Below are 23,686 nucleotides of genomic sequence, written 5' to 3' on the forward strand. Positions count from 1 at the left end.
CCCCCTTTAAACTCCCACAGAGGTTACATTCGAGCACCTTGAAATTCTCAGAGGAGAGCAGAAAAAATAAGCACATGTGTACATGCATGCACACGTATATACTAATATTTCTAGGAGCCTTAAGTGAGGAAGTTCAATTGAAGGTTACAATTTAGAAAAAAAGGTCAAATTATAGGAGAGTTAGAATAGTGTGTGTGTGGGTGGGTGGGTGTGTTGAGAGGATGGATGTGTCTCTCAGCAAGGAAATGGCAATTGTAAAGTTCAGCAGGCAAAAGCTGTTTTTAAATAATTTGATGTCTGCTTCCATAACTCTTAAATTCGAAGAGATGCTAAAAGCCCCCCAAAAGGAACAATTCAAATCACTTCTAAATGAGAAATTATTATCACTCAATAAATAGGAGGGTGAATGTCTTCCACCTACCTCATCTTTTTTACTTTACTGTAGAAAGTAATGATTTATTTTTCCCCCTTATGAGGTATAAAAGTCAAGATTTTAATAAATATAACTTAATGCAATGAAATAACACAATTATTTTACAATATATTTCTAATACTGCAATTTTTTATTGGGCTTGTCTTTGAGGAAAATGGATGAAAACAATAATCTAAAGTTAAAGAACAGATGGCTGTTCTTTGTTCTTAAATGCAGTTGATTTATATTTGGAAGGGACAGAAAAACATGAGACACACATGGAGAGAGAAGTTCCCTGTGGTTACATGGTATAATGAGACAATAACACAGATTGTCCTAGTACATTAAAAGTTAGTGCAGAGCCAACAAGTAAAATGATGTTATGTAACAACATGATGTCATGCAGAACAGGGTATGCGTTTTCTCTTTCAGCTAGTAACAGGGTATTGTTAAACAAATTTTTTTCCTGGTTTGTTTTCAGTGATTAAGCTCTTGTTGTGCCTTTCATTTTTAATGAGATTATAGCAGGTATATTGGTAATTCTCCTGTTTTGTTGAATCATCTCTCTTCTGAAAATCAAGAACCAAACAATCAAAATGCAAGATAGATTTTTTTTTTTTTAAAAAAAAAGAGAGAGAATGCTTTCTGATCATTTGATTGTCATTGCATGGATAATTATAAGAAATTGTTTTGCTTTGACTCTTTAACCTTTTTGAAACTAGATTATCAATAACATATTAATGTAATTAAGCATAGTTTGTCAATTCAAAACAACAGAATTGGGACTTCAAAACCATCACTGATATAGTGATATTAATTGAGAGATGTATTTTCTACATAGTACAGAACCTTTTGGGGGGGGGGGATGAACATTGGTTGTCTTTATTGACAAACAATTTATAACTGATGACTTCTAAACAAAAAAAAAAACCCTACTTGAAATTTCAATAAACAGCTTCAGTGTAATATAGTGATATAATAATGGTTTAGAAGCAGCATGGTTTAGGAGGAGCCAGATAGAACCATAGAAGCTCATTGGGTTACTTTGAGCCAATCACTCCTTTTCAACTCAACATTCCTTCTTGTGCTCCTGAAGGAAAAATGGGATATAAATTGAACAAGCAAACCAATAACATCTGCCATTATGGCAGCATTTGGTTGAATAGTTCCACTGAAACAGTGAATCACTGGCCTGAACTTATAATAATGACAAACATCAATTATTGCTATATAAATCTATATAGATCGATATCTATATATTTATATCTACTGTATATCTATGCCATCTTGTTGTTTTGGGGAAAATAGGAAGAAGAAGGTGTATTTGATTGTTTACCGCCGACTTATTTGTAAAAGAAAAAAGGAATAAATAAATAAATGCAAGTATTATAATTGGTGTAATAGTAATCATTTGCCAATACAAATCAAATATTATGCTAGAATTCCAAATAAATAGAAATCACAGCTTTTCAAACGTAAATGATCTCCAGATCATTTGATTAAAATTTAGGTCATTTCTAGCCTAGTTAGGGAGGGTTCCCCAAAGTTTGAAGTGACAAATAAATATAACAAAGCACTATATATATATATATATATATCCAAATTTTGAAAAACACATATGATGTCGCAGTTAAGCGACTGCTGCCTGTGGATGGCTCTAGATTGAGCTGCTACAGGCAAAAGATTTCTCCTTCCCATATTTGGGCCGACAGGGTGTTCAAACAAAAGCATTCATATATATATATATATATATATATATATATATATATATATATATATATATATATATATATATATATATATATATATATATATATATATATATATATATATATTCCCTGTCTTATATATTAGATTTATTTCATTTCTTAATCCCTTGAACTATAACATATTTTAAACATTTTGAGTTCTGTTGTTGTGAGAAGACAAATATTACATTAAGATACTGTAAGAGTTTTTTGTAAACACAGTTACTGATTTTTGTAGAATTAGTAACTATAACATTTAGTCAATTTCCAGTTAAATACTGTATATATCTTCTCACAAGTAATATTTGCAGGATTAAGTGGTAAATGTGTTTGTGTATGTTTTTAGTTTTTCTTTCTTTTTTGGGGGGAGGTGCTTTCAAGTTAGTTCTGACTCTTGGAAACTGCCTAGGAAGTCCTGCAGTTTTCTTGAAACAATTTGGAAATAATTTGCCATTGCCTCCTTTCTAGAGCTGCAAGAAAGTGACTAACCAAGGTCACCTTGCTGACTTTGTATTTAAGCCAGAATTAGAACTTACTATATAATATTTTAAAAAAGAAACTGAAGGCTTGCTTTTGGCTGTGCAAGAGCAAGCTATTCAAACTAATGCAATCAAGGCCAAAAATGAAAAAGCTTTAAGTGATTCAAAGTGCAGATTGTACAAAGAAGCAGAAGAAAGAGTAGATCATATATTCAGCTCATGCTAGAAGATCATACAAATTAATTATAAACAACATAGTACATTTGCCAAAATGATTCACTGGAACATATGTAAAAATATGTACTAATAATGAAAAATTGGTGGGTACATATAGTTGAAAAAGGAGATTGCTAGCACTAGAAGGTCATGATATGCAGACAGGGTGGCATGCAATACTATGGGATGGGAAATACAAAGCACGCCAGTATTTCCAGAAACATAATATTAGATGAGCACTACTAGATGTGTGGATTAAAATTAAAAAATCTAATTACATGAAAATACCCAATTGGATTTCAACACTGGAGATTTTTTTGCACCCAAAATTTATGAACCTGGTAAAGGTAATTACATATAAAAACATTCTAGATGAGACCAGAGAATTGAAAACAAGAAGGGAACTATTAGAAGATGGCATAAAGTTGGAATGGTGGGCATACTTGCAAATACAAGCACGATATAGAAAAGATAAAAAAGAACCTGGGATTAAACTAGATTAGAATATACAGAACTAGACAAAACTCTGCTAGGAACTGACGACAAAATGATAAAAAAAAAATTACCAATATTTATTAGAACAAAGTATGCCAGCAGAACAGACGAAAGATACAATGTTAATTTGGAATAAAAACTTCGGCTATAATATCGAGTTAGATTATTGACAACTACTGTGGGACAGGAATAGGAAATTAACATTAGCTACTACTTACAAAGAAAACTTATACAAGATGTTTTACAGGTGGCACCTTCCCCCTATAAGGCTAGCAAAAATAGACAAAAAATCTTCACCATTATGTTGGAAATGTAGGAAAATATCAGGGACTTACTATCATATGTGGTGGGAATGCTCAGAAGTTCGAAAATTTTGGCACTTGATAAAGAATTGGTTAGAAGAGATACTATCATTAAAAAAGTGAAGCAAAACCAGAACTCTTTTTATTATGGATCACTATGGATAAATTCAGCAAAGGAGCTTTATATTTAATTCTGCACATTTTAACCGCAGCAAGCTTAACATATGCTCAAAATTGGAAAAGAAAAGAACCCCCCCCCTGAAGAAGAAATACTAAACAAAATTCTATCCTGTGCGGAAATGGACAGACTGACATTAGAACTCAAAAATAAAACAGAAACAGAATACTTTGAAATTTGGAATAAAGTGTATAATTGGTTGGATTTTAAGAGGTACGCTGGGACAAAGGCTGATGATTAAGTAGATAACCTAGACATTCTTATTTTAATATTTGTCATATTAGATAGAACCAAAAGTTATTTAACTAGGATGTACTTTATTGAAAGAATGCGCACTGTGTAACAATGTAATAACTTAATGTAAAGTAATATTAATAGTATCATTTAAACAGGGAAGTTGTATCATGTCCAATGTGTCTTTTTTGTCTTTAATTGTATTATGTTTAATGTGCCTTTTGTGTTTTTTTAATTGTATATTCAATAAAATTTTGTATAATAATAATAATAATAATAATAATAATAATAATAATAATAAAAGTTGAAATAGAAGTCAAAATTGAACATGGTAAAATATTATGGTATTTCTGAATGTAGACTGATAAAGTCCTGGCTCGTAACACACCATATATAACTGGTTGAAAAGAAGAAAGTGTGGATAATTGATGTGGCAAAACCTGGGAATAGTAGAAAGATAAAGAATCAGACAAGATCACAAAGTATCAAGATGTGAAAATTAAAACTGAAAGATTATGACATAAACAAAAATCTTTAATGGCACTTAGAAAATCTACTCATTGATAAAATTTTCATCTGTCAATCTGTAAAAGGCCACACTACTTGGATCAGCTGATACACTATGACATCCTAGGTTTGATGGTTTCATACTAAAGACCTGGCAGCTGTGTCTTCACATTTTGTAAACAGATTATAACAACAGGATAGGATTCTAAAGCTTTGTTAGGTTAATTAACATGTAGCAATTTATATTGTTAAGGATAAATATTAATTGTTAAAGCTGAAAAGTAATCACATTTTTGTTTAATTGCTTTATAGAATTCAAGAATTTTTATGAATGAAACAACTGGTAGGCATAGTTCAGCCACTAAATGAACATATTATAATGGCCAGTAGCAGTTTATATTTAGTAATACTATCAGGAAACTTCAAAGGAATATTGATTATTCTGGCTGCCTACATGTTGCCTTAAGGCCAAATGTTAGAATGAAAGAAGGATGTGAAAATGAATGTGTAGTATTGACTTTTTAATGATTTTATATGTGCTCATGTAAAATGGGGCATTTCACCAAAACAGTAAACCTGACATTTCATTTACTTATGTGAAAAGATTTAACTTGACTCATAAGTCAACCTCTTCGGTACCACACATGGAATTGGAAATATTAACAGTTGCCATCTATCTAGCACACCTTCCTGTGCTCTTTTTTTTTTCTTTTCACCAGCACAATTGGTAAAGAGTGACATTTCTTGGGACTTACTATGGTCTATTGAAATACCATCAAAAGCTGCTTAACATAGCACAGGATTTATCCACAAATTTCTACATCTACTGTAGGCTTACATCTAGGCATATAAGTGTAATAAACAAATAAACAATGACTTAGCAGGGCTAACTCAGGGAAGGCATGTGAGCTGACCTTTTGGATAGTTGAATAGATTCTATATAAGATCCTCAGAGTTCAGCATTAATAATGACTAAGATGCAATACAAGTAAAACTTTTACTAAAGGTCCAGTTTGTCTTTATGCTTTTATGGATAAGACAGTTATATGAAAGAACTTTGTACTTTTAAAGCTTATTAACCCCTAACAAGTATATCAGTTATCCCTGGATCTGGAGTCACCTCTGTGTTTATCAGGGGAAACTCACTTGGCTTCCTCAAGAAGGAACCGTAGAAGAGGAAGTCATTTTCGATGCAGTCTCACTGATTCTTGTCCTGAATTGTTGTTCTTTTGGAAGCACTCAGGTTTTTTTTTTTCCATCTTGTGAGGAAGAGTGACATCTGGGTTCAATTTCTGCAGGCATAGGATCCTATCCCTGACTAGTACCTATAATCATCATACTTGAGGGAGGGAAATAAACCCTTTCTGATGAATGGATGAGAAAGTAAGAAAGAGAATTCAAAAATGTGATTGTGCCATTTTGCATATTCAAGAGTCAATGACAATTTGATGGATGATCATCTGCTCAGACATTCTATTTGTTTTGGATACATGGTTCAAGCGTAGGTTGTTCATGTGTAACAGAAAAGGGAACAGATTTAAAAATGTGACTGGTTTAATTGTTATGATGAAAGACTAAGAGAATTAATGAGAATGCAAGGGTGAAAAGAAGTTCTGAATTTGGGACAGGGAATTATATGGTACTTCAAGAATAAATCTAGGAGAAAAATGGACCTGAAAGAAAAGTAGAAATGAAAGAAAGTAGAATGAAAATGGAATTATTTCTCTTCCAGTAATAATTTCACTTTCACTATAGTCTCTCTTCCTTTCCTCTTCTGCTCTCCCCTCCCTTCCCCCTCTTTCAATCTACCATAGATATTGAATTTCTCATCAATATAGATATAGATAAATTATTTGAGTCCTATATGTGTTGCAGTCCACACACACACACACATATAAAGACACATAGAAATTTGTTTCAACAGAGGGGACTGATCCCTTTGACTCTCTGCATTGGAATATGTGGAAAGTTGTGGGAGATGTGGGAGTCCAGGAATCTCTCCAGAAGGAACTGACTGAATCACCTCAATGTGTTAATGATTAGGTAATTTGCATGTCTTCAATAGAAACAATTTCTAATCTTGCTTCAGAGTTTCACCAGATACAATTATGCCATGCTTGTGTGATTCTCTAGAATAGTTTTCTTCAGATTGTCTTCAGCTAAGGGCTTATGGCTCTCTGACTAGATGAATGAATGCAATTCCTCCACCTTAGTGTATGGGGGAGGATAAAGAAGAAAGGAAGGGCAGGTTCTGGAGCTCAGAGGCTGTTTTGTGGATGTGATTGTTAAAAACTTATTCCTACTAGAGGAGCAATGGTTTGCACACTGCACAAAGGATGTGGTGCAAAGTGCATGTATATTTATGTTTTGTGTAAATTCCTTTCCACATGTTTGAAAGAATAATCTCTTGTTGAGGATTAGTAAGAACTGTGTAAATATTGGAAACTATTCTGAGTATAATTCTTTGGAAATTATGATCTCAAATGGAATTAATTTCCATTAGCAAGAAGAAAGCAGGTTTTATTTACAAAAAGTATTTCTCAGAATACATAAATCACTTTCAGTCTTCATTTTTAACTTTATTATTGTTAAATAAGGAGCAATAGCATAATACTAAATATGAAATCAATGTAATATCTACAGTGCTGATGGCTCAGTGTAATTATATTTTCATCATGATGTATGGGAGGCACAGAATTGATGGCAATGTGTTATTCCATTCAAAATAGTTCAATTTTAATCAGATCTATACTGGCAATAAAAAGAGAGAGAGAGAATTTTGAAATGTGCTTATTCAATTATTGTTTATTCACATATGATTAGTGATTTTGCATTTGTTTTACAGAAAATGCAAATTTGTACATTGGATGGATTTCTGGGAATATGAATGGAATTACCTGTGAATTCTTTTTCCACTCAATATAATGGAAGAAATAAATGCACTTGAATGGATCACCATATACTCTTAGTTGAATGGGGCCATTGCATATTCTGACCATACTTCTAAAGCCAAGGATTTAGAAAAGCAACTTTTGAAGACATGACCCATTTGCATACTGGACTCAATCCAGAAATCATAGAGAAAGCCCGTCTGGAGCTTAATGAAAACCCAGATGTTTTGCACCAGGATATTCAGCAAGTAAGGGACATGATCATCACAAGACCTGACATTGGATTCTTGCGTACAGATGATGCCTTCATCCTGAGATTTCTCCGAGCCAGAAAATTTCATCAAACAGATGCCTTCAGATTATTGGCTCAGTATTTCCAATATCGGCAGCTGAATCTGGATATGTTTAAAAATTTCAAGGCTGATGATCCAGGGATCAAACGAGCTCTGATTGATGGCTTCCCAGGAGTGCTAGAAAACCGTGATCACTATGGCAGAAAGATACTTTTGCTCTTTGCAGCCAGTTGGGATCAGAGTAGGTAAATGTAGATAGCATCCTTATCTATTTTAAAATACAACATTCATTAGCAAATGATTGATTATATAATTGACAATCCAAATATTTTGTATTATGAAGCTTATTCAAATGTTGCATTGTTTGCCGATTATTTGACTGATCTAATATTCAACATGATAAATGAAGAATGTGTTTAAGTCTTGCTTCAGATGTGTATTTAATATTTCACATGCATAATTCAGATTTTAACAAAATGTTTATAGGAAATATTGCCTAGTAAAATTAAAATACTATTAGAACTGGGATGATATATTTTCAAAAACAGTCCCTTTTGTAATCATATTTACACTGTTACATATTTTATAATATCATAATACAGCTGAACTACAATTGACTATAATACTGTGTTTTCCACAGTATTTGGGTCCCAATAAGACCCAAAATGAAAATAAGCTCTACCATGATTTTTCAGGATGCTCATATTATAAGTAAGCCCCAGTTAACATCGTCAGCCAGATGGACACATTTAATACCATATAAGACCTAACTAGAAAATAAGCCCTTATATGACTTTTGGAACAAAAATTAATATAAGACCCTGTCTTATTTTCGGAGAAACATGTTACTGGTGATTCTATATGACTAAAAGAAGTTTGAATAACCCATAGAAGGAAATTCTTCTTTGCTATAACCAATCTTTCCATAACAGTAGGTCCAATAACTTCTACTTTGTTAACCCAAGATGTCAAATACTTTTAACCATTTGAAATTGAATAGTGAATGGGATATAAAGAGCAAAGCATTACTGTTATGTGAAAATGAAGAAGGAAGGTAGGGAAGGAGGGAGGGAGAAAGAAAAGAAGGAAGGAAGGAAGAAAGAAAAGAAAAAGAAGGAAAGAAAGAAAGAAAAGAAAAAGAAAAGAAAAAGAAAAGAAAAAGAAATTAATCAGAGTAATATTTTTAAACTTTCTGAATATAAATAGGTGTTTAGAAATGTGTTTACCCACAAACTCTATTAAAATGAAGAGTCATTTTAGTGTTGCAAGGTTTCATTAATGGTAAAAACAAAGTTTGCAAAATCTGTCTTTGTTCTATATTTTATTATTATATACATAATGTCATACATAATGTCAAGACTTCTGTCTGTAGTGTGAACAAAAACATTTGCAACACATTAAAATTTTAATTTAGATAAATTATATTTTGATTAAAACAATATCTTTTAATCCATTGGATTATTAAAAAAATAGTGGTACAGAAAAAAACAGCTTTAAACAAAACACTATACTGATATTTCTGAAAGTAAAAAGGAAGGGATAAAGGTGCTTATTATGGGTAAAGTCTAATTAATCCAGATCAATGCTCTTTTTTCTGTTTGATGAACCACAAATTACACTTCAAAATAGAAAACAAGAATCTATGAGAAATAGTAAGAAAAAATTTCCATTTCTATCTTTTACTGCCAGGATTAAAACCATTCCACTCTCCCTTTTGTGCAGTTTTCAAAGATTTCAGTGGTAAACACAGACATTCATTTTTTTTCCTCTTGCCAAATAGCAAAGACATCATAAATGACAAGATTATGAGAACAGCAAGAAAAATGTTAGCAGACTCCGGAAATTAAAGCCACATGAAAATAGCTCTGTAATCAAGTATTACAAAGGCTTACCTACACAATCCTTTCTAATACAGAATAGAAGTAAACCATTCTTTCTTTAAGGAATACATTAGTGTTTCTGAAACAAGACAACTTTAAGATATGTGGACTTTTATTCCCAGAATTTCCCAATCAGCATGCTGGCTGGGAATTCTGGGAGTCGAAGTCCACATATATTAAAGCTTCCAAGATTGGGAAACAGAGTTAGATAATACAGACAAGTGATTCAAGCTAAATGGATCACATTCAGTGCATTTATTGGTTTTTCCAAATTTGTTTATGGTAGGTATGTGTTTTTGAAAAATCTGAAAATATTAAGTTATTAGAAAATTACCAGAAATATCTTTGGGTTTTTTTAAGAAATAAAGAAGAGACAGGTGCATTTGTGCATTACATCTTCTAAGAATGAAAAATATCTATCAATTTCTATCAGATAAGCTCTGGAAAAAGGAAGTTGGTGATAAATTCATGAAAATGCATTCTGGAGTGATAAAAAGTGATTTCATGTTTGGTTTTGTTAGGCTACAGGATGAATTAGTTCTAATCTTGTCATGATCTGTAGCTTTTCAGCTAAAAGGATTCAGAAAGCTAAGACAAACAGATACTGTGAAATGTGATGAGGTCTCAAGGTAAGAAAGTGGTCTGAAGTAGATGTATCTGTCTTAAGGATATTCCTGGATCTAGTTTTGTCATTAGATTTCATGGTGTTTGCAATGACCAAGAAGATCTATTTTCAGTTTTAACTGATTTACTATAGTGTAAGTATCTTGATAATTTCATGTCAATTATTCCACATCTCTTGAAGATGATGCAGACACTTTAAATGATGCAGGCTAATCATGATCAATTACTGAGCAATGTTAAGATGATACCATATCAATTCCCCATAATCTCCAAAGACAATTTCCTCCTAAAATTACTGCAAACTACTGCAGATGCTATTTAAGATCCCGATTAGCTCTGAGTTCAAGTATTCAATGGAACAGTTCTTCCAATGCATATTAACTTGGTTTTTAAGGTAACTGGTGGAAGGCTTGGTTATGGTGCCACTAATGGACAACATCTGAGTGACTGCTTTTTTAATTTTTTTTTGCGAAGTACTCTTGGATTTTGAGAACTATAATCCAACACATCTGGCTGGCACTATTTGGGGGAAGACTTCCCAAATCACAAGGAATAACGAAGTTCTTCTTGAGACAAGAATCATTGCAATTCCTTAAGAAAAGCCTAAATCCTTTCTGTGGAGAATAATTTTTATTATAATTTAATATAATTTAGCACTTTCTCCACTTTTTAATAGCTGGGCATAACTATATGGGTATTATAATGCCTCCTTTAATGATCACTTATGCAGTGACTATTCAGATTCATAACAGTGCAACAAGTGGTACTTATGTCTGGTTCTTGTATTTACATTTGTGGCAGCATCCCTGCAGTCATGTAATTGTGATTCAGGCACGCAGCACCCAGCTGCCAATTATGACATTGCAGTGGTCCACAGTCATGTGATCCCCATTTGTGACCTTCTTTGCAAGTTTCCTAAAGGCAAAGTCAATGATGAAGCTGACTGAAGATTGCAAATCACATGATGTCCTTGCCACAGTGATTTATTTAATGACAGCACATGGAACTATTGGAATTTCCATTGCTAAATGGTGCAATCACACTTCACAATTGAGTCATTTAGAAATGGAAATTCTGGTCCCAATTACCATTTTAAGGGAGGACTATCTGCATTTATTATTTTATTTTCTTTACAAATATTATGTGTAATCAATTAAATAGGATTAACTCTGCTGATTAAAAATAAAGGTCAGGATTTTTAGAATAAAATGCAAAACATTACAAATTATGATATTAAAATAATGATGAAAAATGCTAGCATCTACAATGCCATCATGGATAGTGAACTATTATACTTCTGTTCTAGTGAACATTATTAAATTCTGAATTACTTGCAATCTGAAGAAAAGAACTTGCCTTTTCTGGTCAGAAAATTAAGAATTATATTTGGAGGACAGTAATTGTCAGAAAGTTAATAAGGTACAACATTAGATGAACAAAGAATGCTATATGGAAAAAATAACATGTTTGCAATTATGCATGGATACATACATTTTATCAGTTTTAATATTTCATTCCTATAATTTGATCAAATAAAGCAACAAGCAAATGAGATAGGAAAGAAAAAGAAGAAATGAAGAAAATACGAAATGAAGAAAATGAACAAATTGAGAAACATGTAAATAATATTGTAAATGAACGTGAATAGATGCATTTAGTTCAGACAAACAATATGAACATATTCTTGATGAAAAGAATATAATGAATAATTGGTCACACTTCTTTATATATCTGTGTTGATATATAATACAAGTTCTAAACATGATGTAGGAGATGAGTAGGCTGAGCCCAAGGGAGGGATCAAGTGCATTATCAGTCTTGAGTCACTGCCCACCTTGAATTCTGTTGACTCTTATCCACTACCAATTTGCTTTGACTGTTATTAGTTCAGATATTTGTAGAGTGTTAACATGCAATAAACCTGTAATCATTTTAACTGCTTTCCTTCCTGGTTTCTTGTGGATGACACCTAATCATTTAAACAGACTGGAAATAAGTCAGTACTGATTTCAATTAAAGAAATACAGGGAACTGATTATTATGTGAAATTGGTTCAAACTGAGCTAGGATAAGTCATTTTATTTTATTTTTAAAAAACCCTCATGGATCACAATAAATAAGTTGGTTACAATGAAGCACTGGAGCAAGTGAAGTTAAAATTGGAAGGTAGTAAGAAAAAAGAAAGAAAGAAAGAAAATTACTTCCTGAATTATTGAAAAGTGATATGAAAGAATCTCCAAACAGAAATGAATGGTGCTGACAGCATATTTCCAAAAAATGTGAACTTTTGTCTACCTGAATATTTTATAAACCATTAATAGGCTATGAATGCAAGGTTTTGAAAAGTACTTACTGCCTGCAGCAAAGGCCTAACTCAATCTGTTGGCCAATTATGTAGCTGGGTATTGTAAACTATTTAATTAACAGCTGTGCTGGTGTTAATTAGGCAAGCAGTAGGCATGATTTGATTTATAAATGAAATGCATCAAGCTGTCTCTTTAAATTATACTGATGGGACAGGGAAGGAGGAAAAAGGAGAAAAAAAGAGAGAGAAAGAGAAAGAGAGAGAGAGAGAGAGAGAGAGAGAGATTTAATTCAATCATTCCAACTTTTAGATGAATTTTTGTTTTACTACTAATTGGAAAAATTTCTCTATCCATTTTTTCATTAAAAACTAAATGGGACAAAATTGCACCTTGAAAGTGAGACAATTTATGAGGTGAAAGTATTGGAGTAAATAGTACTTACCATTTTGTTGTCACTTTGTTTAAATTGTATTTAAGTTATTTTTCTTGAAATAAGCATTTCTCTTTTGGGTCCGTTAATTTCCCCCATTATCATTATGAAATATTCTGCCACAGTTCCAAAATGCATTGCATAAAAAAATGAAGGTTTCCATCACAGCCTATATATGTATACTGCTCACAAAAATAAAGGGAACATTTTACCATGGAAATGAAGGGATTTGCGTTCCCTTTATTTTTGTGAGCAGTATATATAGACAGATAGACAGACAGAATTAAAACTTTCAACAAAATTCATTCTTTAAAAGTTTCCTGACCCTACAATTCTTCATCAATTTGCAGATGGGTTTTTTTGTTTAATGAGATATCTGATGTTATTAATTACAAGGATAAAATTGAATTGACTATTCTAATTCATTGACCAGAATACCAATTTGTCCACTTATCTATGGGGGATATATATTGTTGGGTAAGATGTCATTTTGATGGGATTTCATCTGAGCCTGCCTAGAACTAGTCCAATTTAGGTCTGAAAGCCTTATTGCCAAGCTTCTTGTGTTAGCAAGAAAGACGTGGAAGGACAGAAGACATAACTGGAAATAGCCTTACTCACTCCATTAATTACAGTCTACTGACTGTTTCTAAAAAAAGTTTAATTTAATATATAATATAATAATTATATTATTGCCATAATTTTATGATTTCTTGAACACATGGCTTTGAGGACAGCAATTCCAATGATCAGGAGAGAAAAATCTAGTACATTTATTTATGCCAGATTAAAGTTAAAAAGCATTAAAAGTAAATTCTAGAAGTAAATAAAATTTCCCAGCCCTATGTTTACTATATTTTCTCTTTATTACTGACTTCTATTTTGATATCCAAACACTATTTTTTTTTTTGCTTTGGAAAATTCTATGGTTCATGGGATTCTCAAAATACTTTGTATTAGTTGTTATATTTTAACATTTTAACAATGCCTATTATACGTAATAATGAGAAGGAACTCCAGAAATAACTTTGCACAGGTTCAAAGAAGTAAAGTCATCACTTTGTCACAATTTCTACTGGTAGAAAATGAGCTGCATTTGTCTAGTGCCACAAAAGCAAGTGGGTTTTTTTGTTTTGTTTTCTTCCAACTTATGAAAAATGATTTTTCTCTTTTCTCCCATTCGTAGAAATTCCTTCATAGATATTTTACGGGCTATTCTCTTGTCCTTGGAAGTTCTGATTGAAGATCAAGAGCTTCAGATAAATGGCTTCATTCTAATTATAGACTGGAGTAATTTTTCTTTCAAGCAAGCCTCCAAATTGACTCCTTCCATCCTCAAACTGGCCATTGAAGGGTTGCAGGTATGTAGCACAGAAGAAAGTGTAATACCTTGAGAATACCTTGAGTTTTTCTTTTCTTTTCTTTTTTCCCAGGAATACTGTTGTCAAGTACAGAAACAATTAAAAAATCAATAGAAAATCATGTTGAAACTTGAGGCTTAATTAAGAATTTCAGATGTTTATTTGTTTCAAGTGAAACAGTGAGCCATTTTTACTACAGGGCTGTACTGCATGCAGCAGCAATTAGAAATGTTTAGAGATTTGAGATTTAATCCATGGGACTTCCGGGTGATTAATAATTTGCAACATCTGCCAGACAAAATATATACCACACATATAGAGTGGCTGCATATGTGCTGAATGAAGGATAAAATAAGTATCCAGAGACAGAGCTTAGCATCAGACTGAATTATCATAAGGCCAAATGGCTTTTTAAAAATAAAATAAAATAAAACAAAAACAAATCCAAACTATTAAAGTCAGAGCTTGAGTGGAGATGTTGCCTATGTTTACATCCAGAAATAAATGAACAGACATTCCTAGAATACTGGGAGCAACATATGTAGTTTGCTCTTAAATATCAGATTCTGTCAATAATAGCATTTGAACTACTGTGCTTTTTCAGCTGAAGGCAATTTAAGGGATATTAGGAAAAGAAACGCTGAATGCACAAGCAAATTTTATTCAGTTCAGAAAAGTTTGCATCAACTAAGTGCTTTCGGAATAGCCAACTCTGGGGTTCTTGGTATTTTCTGAGCTTGGTGGTTTTCTTGCAGACATTTCATTACCAAACTAGGCAACATGATCAGCACTAGAAGGGAGTGGGATTTGATCTTATTTTTATACGCTAGTATATAAAATACTAGTATGTAAAAATAAGAGCATTTTGTATACTTTTTATATACTGTATATTGTCTGACTACCAATCTTTCCTGCAATACTATCCCCACTCCTTCGGGGATGTCTAATTTGTCATAATTCTCATGGGAAGTCTCTAAATTATTGTATTTTAATAGCTAAGCAATATTGATTAATAGTCCTAAACAGCTGCAACTATCCAGAATTTGCTTAGTTCATCTAATATTCATAAAAAGTGCTTAGTTTATCTAAAGTTAAGATGCCATTAAATTAAAGTCAGGCATGTTTAAATGTTCTATCTCTGATACACTGGTAAGGAATAAGAACAAGAGTTGCAATCCTTTGGATGCTATTCAACTTATTTTTGAATATTATATTTACTATGACTATATATGATTATATGATTATATTTACTATATTATTCATTTGATGTAATAGCCTTTCAGGAAACCTGGTTAACCGAAGTGGATGAACCAGTACAACTGCCACCTTCCAGAGATGGGCTTCCCCAGCATAAAAAACAAAAAACAAAGGGAGACCCTCTGGTGGGTTATGCATTCTCATAAAGCAAGAATTGCGTGGCAGGGGGAGAAACTATACAATGAAGACAAGTATTCGTATTTTCTAGCTGTTAAATTTAGATGTAAAGAGTTCGAGTTAATACTGGTAAATGTGTATATCCCTCCAAATACATCACAGTATTATAACTCCAAATACTGGATGGGTCTGGAAGTTATTCTAGATTATATATATATATATATATATATATATATATATATATATATATATATATATATATATATATATATATATATATATATATATATATATATATATATATATATATATATATATATATATATATATATATATATATATATATATATATATATATATATATATACTATATTATTCACTTATTATGTTGGATTCCATAAATATAAGGACCCCTCTCCTAGAAGTGTGGTTCTGCTGCTTGATGTTAATAATTATGTAATATTCAAAAAAGGTACACAGTATTTTCAAGGGCAAAAGTGAAATAATATTGGAATACTGGTTTCTCTTTTTCCCTATGTACCACTCTTTTTCCCTATGTACCACTGATAAATTTCCTTATTGGGAGGAATGTTGTGTGTATAATAGATAATAGCTATACTGTAGTAACATTATTGCGTGTGTGTGTGTGTGTGTGTGTGTAAACAATTGGATTCCTCATTAGACTGATTTTTTCCCAAAGAATGTTAAATTGCAGTCAAAAATTGATTAGTAGGAAATGAGCCCTTTTGTGCAGAAAGGTACTATTTGCCTCTGTCTTATTTAATTTATTCCCCAACATTAGTTAAATATTACATTTTGTTCTAGATGTAAGAAGAGCGAACTAGCTACACTTTGCACAAACAATTGATTAGTATGTAGGCAATGTTACCATGATTTTTAAACAAATTATGCATAATAATTGTAGTTTTTATATCATCAATAATAAAGGTTCACTGGGTTTTAAAAGCAAACATTTATTTATTATGCTTCTAAACATATGCCTAACATCCCTGTTGTGAGTGTTGAGTCCTAAAGTATTTTAAAAGTAGATAATATAAACCTATGATTCGTCTAATTTTGGAGCATAAATCTACACATTGGAAGCTTCCAATTAGCTGTTGCAATGTGCTTTATTCAACACCAAGTGTTTGTATAATTAATAATTTTAATTTTGGACCAACACAGTTCCAGAATTCAAAATGTCATTTATGCTGATTTTCTGTGTGTATAGAGCCCTTTTTAATATGGGGCAGGGGAATATATAGTAATCCTATTCTGTCCATCCTATCACTTCTGAAAAGACTGCTGATTTCAATTTAAATCTGCTGCATGTAAGCTCAGCCTTTACAGTCTTAAAAACCAATGATTGAAGGACAGAAGAGTGAATTATACTTCTGTTTGGTTTAAGGCTAATAGTAGTTTTGGAACCTTTTGTTGGGAAAAAGGTTTAAAAACTCTGCTGTTCCACAGTTCAACCAACAGCTATTAAAAGTAAAGCTTTCTTGAGGTGAAGTTGTTCATGTCATTTATATTTTGTTTAGCATCTGAATTATGCAGATACGTTCTTTATATAGCAATGTATTAAATAGTAATAAGCTTCTTGTCAGGAACAGCATTTGAAAGAAATTTATTGTTGTTGGCTTTACCAAAGGCATAGGAAAATATGCACTGTTGTGCATTTTATTGCTATACCTGTCACATTCTCAATATAACATCTCTGTGCCAAGTGTTACTCTGGAATGCTTTGTTCTAGATGCTTGTCAACTTTAAAATATTTGTTTTTAAAATGTCAGTATCAGAAGGACATGGGAATGTTGAGAAATTGTATGTTTTATTAAATGGTTTAAAAAAACGCACATTAATCTTTATCATTTAAAATTGTAACTTTATAGATAGGGCTTCATGAGCTCTTATAAGATGTGAGAAGAGGTTCAGGTCATTAGAGACAGAGGTACTGCTAATGGAACCATGTAATAGGGTGTAAGCATGGTTTTGCTGCACCAATCCGTTCACTACTAGGATAATATTTTCTGATTTTTAAGCCATTATGTTTGTTTTTTTCATTTTCCAAAACTTAATAGAACAGGCAAACATAAACAATTGCAACAGAGTTGTGTTAGGTCAGGCCATTAATTTCCTTAATCAATCAGATTTATTACTCACTTTTCATAAATGGTGCAATGTTGGGCATAAAATAACATTAATATTTTCATTACCTGACCAATCTACTCTGCAATAATAATGTCAGGTTATGAAAGTATAGAAAAAGAAAAGTCAAGAGCAAAATAGAAACACCTATCAAAGTTGCATTCTGTGATACTGCTGGTAAAATCTTAGAATTTAAAATACTGAAGAGGGAAAAAAATATTCTCTAAATAAGTATCTTTGGAAAGTGCATTCTATTAAATTGGATGATACTTTTGGCCAGGTCCTCTCTGCACTTCATTTTATTTTTGCATAGAATTTGAAACTGCACGAAAATGATGAGATAAAATGAGCAGTAGCAATAAACTCGAAGAACAGGAGGATGAGCCACTGCAAAGACATGATCAGACAATAAATGTGAGTCCAAGGCAGAAAGCAATTTGAGAAAGCATATCAGACCTAACTTCTAATTCGCTTGAACATAAAGGATGGGAGTGAAGAAGTGTACTCAGATTTGCAAGATTCTTTTATTGCAAGCTTGTAATAAAAGTAGTATTAGCATTCATAACTTTGGTTTCCTAATCTAATCTACCTTGAAGGGCTGACAGATATTGTTTATGATTACAGGGAAGAAGGTATAATTTACTTTTCTTTCATAGCTTTTGTATTAGAGAGAAAAGTGGTTGGAAGCCTTTCATTCAGTGTTCTTCCATGAACATTCCAAAAGATCCTCTTGGCCTTTGAGACATCTGGGTTGGGCGGCGGGGGGGGGGGGAGATAAAAAGACTTGGGTATTTAGAAATGGCAAACATTAGCTGAACGGACACATTTTTACCAAAACTGTATCAGTATCTAAGAAGGTATCCTCCTAGTAAGCACAATTCAAGGACCAAAGTAAGTAATATTTAAGCCCTTTTATACCCACAAGTTCAGATACATTAAAAAAAAACATATACATATACATGCACACATTTTCTTGACTTTCAAATAAGTTTCATTACAATCAAATGGCATCCTTGGGTATTACACAATTCCTTTAGGATAAGATATTTTTTCCTGATAGCAATATGGCAAAGACATAGTGCTGAATAAAGGCTATATCCTTTTCTTGCTAATTCCCTACATAGATTTTGATTAGTAAATACTATTATAGGCATCAAGCATTTCTGTTTTCTAGAAATATTAAACAGAAACTGATGTCATGTTACCAGATTTGGGTTTATCTAATCAACTTTCTTTGTACAAGAATGAAAACTGCTAAGTAGCAAGTGGACAGATGAAAAAAAACTAAAACTAACAAAAAGGATATTGAGAAAAATTGTATATAGCATTTTTGTGAATAATCAACAACGACATGGATTCAAAAGCATGTATATTCATGTATCTATCTGCTACTAAATCTCTGATATTTGTTTGCAACCTTCAAAAAGACAAAATGGCACATCATACGGCACCAATTTTTGAAACAACATACCCCAAATAGGCTAATTTACACAATGCATGCAAAATCTGGGGCCCATGACTCCTGTGAGATTAAAATTTGATAAACTTGAATCTGCTTCAGATTCAGATCAGCCATGATCATGTGACCATCATTTACAATGCTCTAGTTGCCAAGTTTGAAAAACACTGATCTAAAGGAATGTAGAATAGAATAAAAAAGGGGTCCTGGCTATAAAATGCCAAAGAACCTTGAAAAACAGAATTAAGAAAGCTTTATACATTTTCACTAAAGTGGAAGGTGGGATAAGGTGGGGTATATAAAAAAACTATCTAATAAACATTTTAATAATGATCTAACAATTGTCCTATTGGTCTCTAGATGTCCCTATTCTAAGCTTTGGTTAACGAATGCTCAAGGAGTTATCTAATACCACATTCTATTTGCTGCAGGCCATCCCTATTCCTAACTTATAGCTGAGGTATGCAGGATGTTTAACTCTTTGTTACTGTTATCAGTTCTCTAACCACCTAGAATTGATAAAAGTGTTACACATGCATATTCTCTGTGAATAGACATTCTTTGTTCCTGCCAGACAGACTCCACAATTACAGGCATCTCAGTTTTCTTTCAAGTGTATGCCACAGCTTTGCTTTGTTTTAGCAGACAGCTCATCACTGCCCACCTCACCATCCAAATTCTAAAGATGTATTCTGAATTTGTAAAGTGTGAGTGGCAAAAAGCAGTTAGCAATTGCACAACTATGAGAATGTCAGAAAGATGAGACTCCTTCCTTTTCTTTGGTTATTTTCAAACTAGGAATTTAGTCAAAATCACTAGACAATCAATGGAGAGTCAAAATATATTCACTCAAGCTGTCACGTTTTGCTTTGAATGAACAGCCACAGAGAGCATGTTTTCTCCATCCTTTTTATAGATCTTTTAGTTCAAAATTTAGCCAACAATTATCAATAAAATAAAATGTGTCAGCTTATTGCAATAGTTTTTGCTCCATCGGCATGAACATTGTCCTCCTAGCATGAACATCTTCCTTTCATATTCTATTAAAACATATGTTTCCTTATGTTAAAGTTATGGCAAACTTCTTTATTTATGGTTAAACAGCCAACAGATCATGTGCTTCTCTAGTGCTTGTATTACAGAGACATTTGTATTAGCATCATCTCACCAATATTGCACAAATATCCAGGGCTCACAGAGCAGCTCTACACCTTCCTGCTGCTCTCAGATACCAACCTGGCTACAACATATAATGTTGCCAGGTTCTGCACAGCAGTGCTTAAAATCTGTCAGATGATGAAAACAAATGATGATGAAAACACACTAACTTTTATACCTCCCTGCACCCAACTAATTCTTCTTATTCCTTTTAGACTCTTGTATATATATACACACACACACACATTTATTTTTCTGACAAAGAATTAAAGAATTAAATTGAGAGACTAAGATGGCCATTTCAAGCTCATTCTGCTCTCTTCAGTTAGCCACACCCTTTATGGGATTCGAACCTGGGCAGTTTACATACTAGGAGTGATTTAACCACAAAGCCACAGGCTTTCCTCCCCTCTTTGCCAGCCGAGTCAAGGGAGTATATACAGGAAGTTTTTCAGACAGACCGGTCTGATTGATTACACCTTGACATTTTAACTGCTATACTGCAGTTTTACTTTTTACAATATCTTTTGCCTTGCAGCCCCCCAACTAAGGGCATTAAGCAGGCTCAAGTCTCAACTGCGAAACATTTAAATCCAAATTTCTTTTTCTGACAAAGAGTTAAAGAATTAAATTGGGAGACTAAAATGGCCATTTCGAGCTCGTTCTGCTCTCTTCAGTTAGCCACATCCTTTATGGGATTCGAGGGGAGGAAAGCTTGGTGGTTAAATCACTGCCTGGTATGTAAACTGCCCAGGTTTGAATCCCATAAAGGGTTCTTATGAAACAATTCTTCCAGCAAAATTAACAAAGATACGAATCAAACTACGTAGACTGTGTTTGTGTTCAACCATTTATTAGGGTGCAAATATATCCAGTTTATATCTTAGTTTGCCATCTGACTTTAAATTTTCCTTTCCAAACTCTCTCAGAATGTATATTAAACTATTTTAACTATTGTTTCTTGCCGAGAATTCTATCAGAACACCTGAGAAGTATATAAGTCAGTGTAAAGTTAAGATCTTATTATTTATTTAATAATACTGGAGTTGCTTTCTTAACTATGAGGGTGGCGAGGTCTAATTACTACTCCACCCTCATTGCGTCATCAGATAACCGCCCGGCCACCCTCTTCAGGGTGACCCGCTCTCTCCTTCAGTTGAGGGGGGGGACCCCCTGGTGGGGAGGGCTGAGGATTTTGCTCAATATCTGCATGACAAAGTCGCTCGGATCCGAGAGGGTTTAGACTCCGACTGGGTGGCCCCGGGGGAGGAGACGGGAGCAGGTCTTGAGACTATTATATGGGAGGAGTTTGACTCTGTGGCTCCCGAGGACGTGGACAGGATCCTGGGGAGGCTGNATAATAATAATAATAATAATAATAATAATAATAATAATAATAATAATAATAATAATAATAATAATAATAATAATAATAATAATAATAATAATAATAATAGTAAAGTTGGAAGGAACCTTGAAGGTCATCTAGTCCAACCCCCTGCTCAGGCAGGAAACCCTATACCATTTCGGACAAATGGCTGTCCAGTCTCTTCTTATAAACTTCCAGTGTTGGAGCATTCACCGCTTCTGGAGGCAGGTTGTTCCACTGGTTAATTGTTCTCACTGTCAGGAAGTTAACAAACATGTTACTAACAACAACTGCAGTGATTGACTTAATAACTGTAGCAAGGAAGGTCATAAAATGGGGTGAAACTCACTTAACAAATGTTTTCACTTAGGCACAAAAATGTTGGGCTCAATTGCAGTCGTAATTTGAGGATTTCCTGCCCTTCCTCCAGTTTTCTTCATTACTTCCAATGTGATCATTCACAAAACTAATCCCAGCCAATCAGGACTCACGGCGTTTGCTTATTGACTGCCTTGATTAGCGACGGCTCAAAGTCACAACAGTGTAAAAATAAGACAGTATCGCAACCAATCCTTGCGTTGACAACCCTTTGCCCGCATCCTGCGGTCACTTAATTGCCATTCAGAAGTTTGTTAACTGGCACCCATTTGTGAACATTTTAGGGTCCCATAGTCACTTGATCGCCATTCCCATGCTTCAAAACCAGCATGCAACACGCAGAGTTAATAGAGAAGGTGAAGTAAAACTGTAAGTCACGTGATGTTTCACTTAATGAGCAAGTGGGAAGTGAGGTCATAAGGCCATTGTGCTGATGTGATTTTCCACTTAGTGACTGTGGCACGTCCCATTTAAGTTGCTAGTCCTTATTGTGGTCATTAAGAGAGGACTACCTGTATGAGCTACTCAGTTGGAGGTATTTCAGAGAGCAAATTCAGAGAAAGCAAGAGTGTGAATGCCTCAAATATGTAAATATTTCCACAAGCAGTGCTGGGGGGAAAAAAATATATCTCCCTCCTGCCTCAAAACTGTCAGCAAGTTTTCACTGTTACTTTTGGCTCAGCAATCCAGCTGGGCAAATTTGTTTTATGCCGGATGCTTTGATTCAAGGGTATAAATGTACATGGTTAACATATTGAAGAAACGCAAGTGCTTAAATTAGTGGGATTTTTTTGGTACAGCACTCACAAGAAAGACCCTGCCTTTTCCCATTGCTGCCTCTAAAGAGTCCTAGTGGACAATCATTTAAATATGAGCTAGCAGTGTGTTGCAGCTGCCAAAAAAGCCAACACAGTGCTAGGCTGCATTAACAGAGGAATAGAATCAAGATCACGTGAAGTATGTATTGGCTAACTATCGCCCGGTCTCCAACCTTCGCTTTGTGGCGAAGGTTGTTGAGAGTGTGGTTGCGCAGCAATTCCCTCGGCACCTGGAGGAAACAGTCTATCTGGACCCGCTCCAGTCGGGCTTCAGGCTGGGATACAGCATGGAAACGGCATTGGTCACGCTGGTGAATGATCTCTGGAGGGCCCGGGACAGGGGTTATTCCTCTGTCCTAGTTCTTTTGGACCTCTCAGCGGCTTTTGATACCGTGGACCACGGTATCATGCTGCGGCGTTTGGGTGGGTTGGGAGTGGGAGGCACTGTTATGCGGTGGTTCTCCTCCTTCCTCACCGACCGTATGCAGTCTGTATTGGCAGGGGGACAGAGGTCGACCCCAAGGCCCCTAACTTGTGGGGTGCCACAAGGGTCGGTCCTCTCTCCCCTTTTGTTCAATATTTATGTGAAGCCGCTGGGGGAGATCATTCGTGGCTTCGGGGTGGAT

The 23,686-nt window shown here is 33.8% G+C and overlaps 1 protein-coding gene across 1 annotated transcript in view; it reads left to right on the top strand.

Moving 5' to 3' along the window:
• The first annotated feature begins 7,611 nt into the window (after window positions 1–7,611).
• The window catches only part of CLVS1 (clavesin 1), a 29,192-nt gene continuing 13,117 nt past the window's right edge, over window positions 7,612–23,686 (top strand). The window contains exons 1-2 of the mRNA XM_015823361.1: window positions 7,612–8,000; window positions 14,182–14,356. Of these exons, the coding sequence (XP_015678847.1) occupies window positions 7,612–8,000; window positions 14,182–14,356 (564 nt within the window). The remainder of the gene's footprint in view (window positions 8,001–14,181; window positions 14,357–23,686) is intronic.

Source organism: Protobothrops mucrosquamatus, unplaced genomic scaffold (assembly GCF_001527695.2).
Source record: "Protobothrops mucrosquamatus isolate PMUCROS unplaced genomic scaffold, P.Mucros_1.0 scaffold1847, whole genome shotgun sequence".
In the NCBI taxonomy this organism is placed as follows: Eukaryota; Metazoa; Chordata; class Lepidosauria; order Squamata; family Viperidae; genus Protobothrops; species Protobothrops mucrosquamatus.